This window comes from Bombus vosnesenskii, unplaced genomic scaffold (assembly GCF_011952255.1).
Source record: "Bombus vosnesenskii isolate JDL3184/JDL3185 unplaced genomic scaffold, Bvos_JDL3184-5_v1.1 scf7180000013305, whole genome shotgun sequence".
NCBI lineage: Eukaryota > Metazoa > Arthropoda > Insecta > Hymenoptera > Apidae > Bombus > Bombus vosnesenskii.
In genome coordinates this window covers 1,601,850-1,609,995 of record NW_022882954.1, presented here as the reverse complement: position 1 = coordinate 1,609,995, position 8,146 = coordinate 1,601,850, and the positions used below count along the sequence as shown (strand labels likewise).

The 8,146-nt window shown below is 32.0% G+C and overlaps 2 protein-coding genes across 5 annotated transcripts in view; both read left to right on the top strand.

The window, feature by feature from the left end:
• The first annotated feature begins 15 nt into the window (after positions 1-15).
• LOC117234518 lies at positions 16-7,367 on the top strand. 4 transcript variants are annotated; one of them, XM_033495839.1, is made up of 15 exons: positions 16-231; positions 892-1,092; positions 1,180-1,545; positions 2,296-2,509; positions 2,817-2,959; positions 3,059-3,312; positions 3,434-3,619; positions 4,754-4,962; positions 5,057-5,128; positions 5,207-5,444; positions 5,566-5,694; positions 5,777-6,063; positions 6,130-6,222; positions 6,608-6,683; positions 6,776-7,367. In XM_033495839.1, exons 2-15 carry the CDS (start codon positions 899-901, stop codon positions 6,829-6,831), a joined length of 2,517 nt encoding a protein of 838 aa, XP_033351730.1. In that variant the 5' UTR covers positions 16-231; positions 892-898; the 3' UTR covers positions 6,832-7,367. The 4 variants fall into 4 exon arrangements, 3 of the variants coding, with proteins under 3 accessions (XP_033351730.1, XP_033351731.1, XP_033351729.1); XM_033495840.1 differs by lacking the exon at positions 16-231 and adding an exon at positions 808-826; XR_004493536.1 differs by lacking the exon at positions 16-231 and having other exon boundaries at positions 6,776-7,019; positions 7,216-7,367.
• Positions 7,368-7,715: 348 nt separating this feature from the next.
• The window catches only part of LOC117234522 (peroxisomal leader peptide-processing protease), a 28,495-nt gene continuing 28,064 nt past the window's right edge, over positions 7,716-8,146 (top strand). The window contains exon 1 of the mRNA XM_033495847.1: positions 7,716-7,814. The gene's annotated coding sequence lies outside the window, so the exon portion shown is untranslated. The remainder of the gene's footprint in view (positions 7,815-8,146) is intronic.

Below are 8,146 nucleotides of genomic sequence, written 5' to 3'. Positions count from 1 at the left end.
AAAGATGCGCGCGCACATAGGTACGGCTATTCGTCGTTTTCTACGCATTGCAACTTGCAAGCTCGTGTTAGATCTTGAAGGAACATAAATGTTGACAGATATTTTAAAGTTACCACGAAAATCATCATCTTGCATAACTTACATTATAAAGCGAATATTTTTTTATCTTCTTGAATGCACGACATATCGAATCACTTAGGAAGAATCGCGAATCTCTTTTATATATTTTCGGTGAGTTCTCTATAAATAGAAAGATTTTCGAGAAAGTTAGTGGCGAGATTAAATTTTGATATTAATATGTGGGTGTATATACTTAACGTTTAATGTCAGATATATCTATGATTTCGACAAATATTTATCTAAAAGTGTTTCAAAATGCATTGTGTCTGTGTTACGAAAGTATTATTAAGATTAATTCTTCTTACGTATCAGACGTGTATACATTATACGTGTATGAACCGAGTGCCAAGATATGTATATGTATAAATGAGATCAGATCCTAGATCATCTATCTGTGTCTCTCATATATTAAATATTGGTTTCCCTTAGTGAAGTAAGAAATAGGAAAACAAATAGATATTTTTTGATTGTGCATATGATATAGCAATGTGCGACATGTGCAGCGTATCGCGCTAGGAGAGGTCCAGTAAAAAAAAACAAACTGAAATCAATGAGAGAGGGAGAGAGAGAGAGAGAGAGAGAGAAAAAGTGTGCTTGGTATAAAAGCCAGCAGAGAAGGATTCTGTTTAAAGATCCTTCAGCAGGAGGGAAACTATTTTTAGCTTATATACTGTGCACCCTGATGGATTGTAGTTTTTGTGACTTTGTATCTATCTCTATTAATATAATTTTTTTTGTTAATCTCTTAAAATAGATTATTTCTATTTTTAGCAAAACTATGGAGAATGAACAACGACATTATGAATTACGAAGTGGAAGTAGATCACGTTCTAGAACTCCTTTGGTGCAAACTTGTGTCATGAGTGAACCAGAAACTCTAGAACATCATTATCATTTAAGAAGTTTAAGTCAGGAGAGATCTCATACTCCTGGAGAAGTTGCAAATACTAAAAGATCTGGTCCTAGAATATTGTATGTATTAAAAACATATGGTTGGGAGACTACAAATTTAGACATGGTTTACGCATAATCTCAACTATAATTTGAACATTATTATAGATCTGGTAGTAGCAGTAAAACAAATGATCAAAATGTGGAGGCTATAGTGGAAAGAAAAAAAGAAATTCTCACTGTTGAAACAACATTGGGGGATAAAAATAAGCGAATTGAAAATCCTTCTGTCTATACAAAAAGAGGAGAACGTCGATCTGAACGGCAAAAGGCAAAAAAACAGATATTTGCAAATGGTCAAACTGATAACAAGGAAGGTTCATTTGAACATAAAAGCGGAGAAAGCCAAAAAAACATCTTTCCACATAGAACTATTACTAGTGATTATTCTTCAGAGGAAACAGAACAAGAAGAATTGTCTGATAGATCATGTTCTGCGCATGAAATCTATAAGCAAGCTGGTGATTGGTGGAAGTATGTATTTGTGAAATGAAGGTCATGATGTTATATTATTGTGTATTTATACACGTTCATTGAAATTTAATTAATTAATTTCTTATATAAGTTATAATTTCGTATAAATAAGTTGGCTGAATTTGACTTTGGAGGACATAAATTCATTGGCCCCTTTTTTCATATGTTATGATAGCTTTCAACAAGTAAGATCCAAAAATACAAATATTAACTTTGGAATCTGATGATCCAAAATATATCTGTACGTAAAGTTGAGCGTTTTTAGCATATTTTATACGTTATTTTAACGCCATGTTGGCTTCTGTTCGTAATTTGTCCAATGAGTGGAGTCGCTCACAAATGCACGTGAGTTGTGGCCATTTTGTGGCGGGATTTTGAATTGTGTGTATTGGACTAGGGTTTGGTTATACTTTACCCTTTGACCGCCGTGAAGCGAAATTCAGTTCAATGCTCATCTGTGCGGACCAATCAGATGATAGATAGAAGCAATATGGCATCTCATACTAACCTGTAAAATACGTTAAGAATGCTAAATTTTACATACGCATGATTTTTGAATTGGATTCCTAGAATTAAGACTTGTATTTTTTGATTCTATGCCTCAAAAACTATGAAATGACAAAAAAAGAATTCAATAATTCTATGTCCCCTAAAGTGAAGTTAAAGCCAAGCGGCTGTTACGAATGATTAATTTTATTTTTATATTGTATCATATGAAACTATTTTACATTAGTTATTAATGTTTGTTAGTGTATTTCCTAAAACGGACTACACCTATTCTGAAAGGTCCAAGTGTCGTTATGAAATAGCGCCAGGTATACTAGCCATGCCTAATATGTCACGGCGATCCATCCATTCAAATACGCAGGATTCTAATCGATCCTTGCATGTTCCGTCTGAGAATGTTGTATATGAAAGAACAAATATCGGAAACGAGAGAGGAACAAAAGCAGAAGATTCTATAGTAAGTACAACAATTTGATTCCAATATTATATTATAGATGCAGAATTGCAAATAATACATGATTAAATACCGAATGGATGTTTACGTTAGAGTATCAATAACGAATAAAGAATGACTTAGAATTTTTATTTGTATATGATAAAAATGTGTTGTACATATATGTGACTCATAGTACGATTGAGGATTAATGCAAAATATTTCAGTAAACTACAAATATATCCTTATTTATTCACTTATTGGTATTCATTTATTGGAATTCTACATACATACATATAATTTATATCTTATTCGTTACTGTCTTTTATAGTTTGTTAATGAATATTATGGAGCACATATATCAAGTACGGATAAGTCTAAAGCTCAATACACAAAGACACATATAGAACAGTACCATTGTCACAGGGAAGTAATTTATGCAGAACCTACTAATTCAACGAATTCACAATCAAGGTTTGTTATGTGTTTCAAATCTTTATGTGCAATAAATGTACGAAAATCATTCTTAAAGTTATATGAAACCATTTAAAAAAAAATATATTTATTTCTTAGGCAATCGTTGAGCTCTGATTTACCATTAAAACGTATTGATTCTCGAAAATGTAGAATTACATCTGCTGTTGATTCAGATACTGAATTAGAAGAAACAGCTTCAAATAACTATAGCCAAAGAAGCAAAATAACACATCAGTTTACGAGTTTTATACTGGTTACTGCTTTATGGTTTAGCAAATTCCTTGAATTTCTAAAGCTCAAGCCAGTCAGAAGAAGAGATTATTATGCCACTTATGAATATCAAAGATATGGTATTTTTCAATTATTTAACATGTCTATAAATGCAATCTTCTCATAATCTCTTCATATTTTCTTATAATGTAACATAAAATGAATAATTTATTAACACATATTAATTTTATGTAATTTCAGAATCTAGATGGTCCAAGATTTGGAAATATATTGACAGTCCTTTGCATTATATTTATCTTTTTATGGTCAGGGTGTTTTTCTTTGACTCGTGGTTGTTGAGTCGTGTATCCAGTATTAGGAGATGGATGCATCAGAAAAGCCCAATACTGTTTTGGATTGCTTTATTGCCATTGTTTCTTCTTACTGGTAAATTTTATAACCACTAAGTCACTGTAAACAGTTCGTCAATTAAGAAATTCGTGACTTCATATCGATATTCTTTTATTTTTCTTTTTTTTTCTTTCCTTTTTATTATCTGCCATTTTCACCCACAAGATCGAGTTTTTGCCTTGGCATCTTCGGGAAGACCGGTGAAACCTATCCTGGCGTTTCTTTTTCTTTTTGTTTCAGGAACTTACATCGTGCAAAAACAGTCCTTTATCTGTCTGGATTCTCTGCACAATATTCCCTATGATGTCACTGAGACGACCTATCGCATCTTTAACAATATTATCAGTTTAACGTCTTTTCAAACCGATTTATTTATTGAATATATAAAAATGATTAAAAATTTGTCAGTACATTTTCTGCCTGGTGTGAACGTGTCTTTACCCGAGATGCCTTAGCATTGGTTAGAATTTGATCTTTTCTTCAAAATTTTTTTATTTACCGTCTATATAATTTGTTTTATTTGTAGTTTATAGTGACGTGGGATTTGGTTGAACTTACTTTATATTATATTCATACATATATATATACATACATACATATGTAAATTTATGTATGTGTGTATGTATGTTTGCCTTGTGATGCATAACTGACCTCCCGTAATTTTTAAATAAAAAGTGATAGATTGTAATTGATACTGAAAGGTATTATCATGTTATGTTTTCGATATATTTTATGCATTATTATTTATTACTAGTCATTATATGTTTTTATCGTGTATATAAATGAGTTAAATAACAATAGTTACCAAAAATTTATCCTTATATATGCCCGGTGCTGTGGTATCTGTAAAAGCACGTTCATATGTAGTTCAACGCGTTCGGAGAAATTGATGTTCGTAAACATCGTAATGTTATCAACGTAAAACAAAAAAAAACTGTAATCAATGAAATCAAATGATTAAATTTAACTATGGGAGAAGGATAGAGGGAGTAGGATTACTTCACTGGCGATGTAGAATTGGAGTATTCGTGCTTCACAAGGAATATGGATGTAATCTCTATATCTTGATATCATCGGAATGGTGAGTCCCTTCGTCTATCCTTCTCTCGGTATTTGTATCAAGTTACAAGATTAGCAAAACTTGAAGAAGATTATATTTTTATATTTCAGGTTGCTGGTGTTTACCACATCTTTCAGCTCTATTTCCTCAAACCAAAGTAATTACGCGGGAATTTGGAACTGGACAGGAGTTAGTTGCAAGTGAAAAGCAATTATTTTTAAAGGGGGAAATGTTTGGAAAAGAAGATAATTTTGAATCGATCACCGAAAAATTACACAGTAGGATCAACAACTTGGAGGATCGAACTATCAAACAATCTGTAAGGCTCTTTGTTGACATTTAATTACACAATATGAAAAGTTTGTTAGTTTTTTTAACGGATTAGCTACTAGTCATATATTTAATATACACAGGACCGCCTTTTCAATATAACTCAAGCGCTGGAGCGGCTTAAAGAAAGGGGATATATCTGGTCAAAAGATGATGTAAGTTTAAACAATTTGTTCGTAATACTTTTTGATGTAATATTATCTGAACTTGACATTGTATTTTGTTTCTTTCAGAATGAAATATTATTGTTGGAGGAGAGACTGAAAGAATATAAATTAGCTGATATCTATTCTCAAGAAATTGATGTTATTAAGTCTCAGTTGGAGAAACTGAAAGAATTTTATTCGGAGTTAAAATTATGCTGTAGCACACGTACAAATCATATTACTAGTGAAGATTTAGAAAAACGCATCGAAATGGTCTTAATTGATCATTTCGGTACGTTGATGTCGAACGCAGAAAAAGTTAAAGGTATCCGATACGTAATAATCGCAGTACTCATTTAAAGCGAGTGAAATATTCATGTTTTTAATTATGTATCAAATACAACGGGTGTGAATGCAAAGTGTATGAAAAATAATTCTTTTTACAGTTCGAGACAAATCATGGATTGCGAATGATGTTATAACGGATGATCGCGTTCGCGAAATAGTCAAGGAAGCCATAAAAATATATGATGCGGACAAAACGGGACGCGTTGATTATGCTTTAGAATCTGCCGGTGAGTTTGTCGAATTCAATAGATTGATTCGGCCCAATATTGTTCTGACTGGATAAAACATATTAGATTTTTTTATTAATAGGTGGTCAGATCATTAGTACACGTTGTACTCAAAAATACGATATAAAAACTAGGGTAGTCAAACTGTTGGCTTTTACATTATATCATGAAAATAATAATCCTCGTACAGTGATACAAGGAAATCCAATACAACCAGGTGCTTGCTGGGCATTTCAAGGCTTTCCAGGATATTTATTAATTAAGTTACGAAGTTCTATTTATGTTACTGGATTTACAGTTGAACATGCACCGAAATCGATTTTACCCAATGAAGAAATGAGAAGTGCGCCTAAAAAGTTTAATGTCTGGGTAAGTAAGTTGACTCTTTTATAAGTGAGGTATACAGCTCAATTCTACATTCTCATGTTGATATAGGGTTTTGTCGATGAAAATGATTCTGAACCTGTATTGTTTGGTGATTACGAATTTGCAGCTTCGGATGATAATCTACAATACTTCCCAGTTGAAGTAAGTTACTTCCTTAATGCAGTAATTTTATTAGATCATTCTGAAAGTAAAGATGGCTTTGAATTTCTCGTTGTGAAAGAGTATACCATCACGAAAATTCATTATCCGTGAATTCAAATAAACACTATTACGTATTTTTACCAACGTTATATAATAGTATTTACCATATCGGGTACTTTCATGGCCCAATTTCGCAAGTGTTATTTAGAAATGTTAAATCAAAATCAACAAAATCATACAACAGAAATCTACGGATATCGCCAAAATACATTCGTTACAATGGTGCTTATTTATGTTTTATCAAGGAAGCTTCAGGATGATCCAATTACATACTTTGCGTTTTCTTAAAGACTCGTTCTAATATAATTGATATTTTACAATGCAGAATACAGCAATCAAGATACCATATGAATATGTGGAATTAAGGATACACAGTAACCATGGACAACTTGAATATACATGTTTGTACAGATTTCGTGTACACGGAAAATCAGTTTAAATTTCTTTTACTGAAAATTCAAGTGCAAAATTCTTTTGAATATTGTAATTGTAGCAGGAGTGGATTTGCAATTCGATTCATATCAGTCAATAAAGGGAGTAAGTAAATGAGTCGGTGAGTGCGCGTGAGTCAGTAATGAGTGTCAGTGGAGAAAGGGTTGGGAGGGAAGAAGATTGGAAGGGAGAGCCATTGCATGTTGTGCCTTCAATTACTCTTCGATATAACAATAACCATCACGATTTAAGGAGAGATTTATTCTTTAACGCGTGGAGACATACGCAAAGTGAATAAAGCGAACGTAAGTTACCGTTATCATACGTAGACAATACAAGCCTAAGTGTATATATGTATATGTGTGTATATACATATACATATACATATATACGTAAGTACATGGAGTCGATTATTTAATCATTTTCTTTCTTTGTACGAGTGTTTATACTTCTTTTCCCTCAAGTTTTATCATCAAGCACAAATGTAACAACTGTTTTCAGCGAAATGTACAAAAAAACACAAGCTGTTTTTCGAAGAACCAATTAGATAGGAATAAAAAATGAAAAACCTCAGCGTTCTAAATATTACTCAAAGTTCAGTATCATTATGTTTCTGATATCGTACAGTTGTAAAACTCACACGACAGTACAAATTGTAAAGAAAAAAGCTCTGCCTAATTTCAGGTATATAAGTATGCAGTGTTTCTACGATAATTTTTATTATACTAATGCGTTTCATAGAAATCTAGTATAACATGTTTGATAATATATTTGGTTAGCGCATATGCAATCACTGTGCGCGTGTTGTGTACATATGCACATATACATTGTACATGTATAAAATAGCAAGAATTATACTGTTTTGCAAGTTATAAACTAAATTTACAAGAAAAAAAAGAGGCTACTTTTATACATATTATCTTTTCTCTTATTCTTCACCTCTCGTTGAGGTTACTTTATCGAACACGATACTTACGATATTTCTTTTACTGTTGCATTATTTTTTATTACCTTTACTTGGCTTTTCACGTAATGTCATTTCCAGTAAACGAAGGTGTAGAGTGTTCGAAAAATACGTACTTCGGAAGCCACAGTGACACGTAAGTACATATAAATATAATTATATACAAAAGAAGTGCATTATATATTCAACTATGAAGTGAAATGACTAGAATAGAATTGTTGAAACTATTACTATATTATCAAGAAATCGTTTGTCTATAAGTTCTTATTCACTATACCAGGTTATACAAACCAAGATGTTAGACGTAGGTTATAACGAACGATTTTACAAAGAACGAATGTTATAATATAATCTTTATAATGAGCGATTATACGATTAAAATTAGTAGACTACAACAAACGCGAAGAAATACTGACGGTCGCCTCGCCGATTTTTTATTATTCCAAAAAATGTCTTGCTTGCAATTGG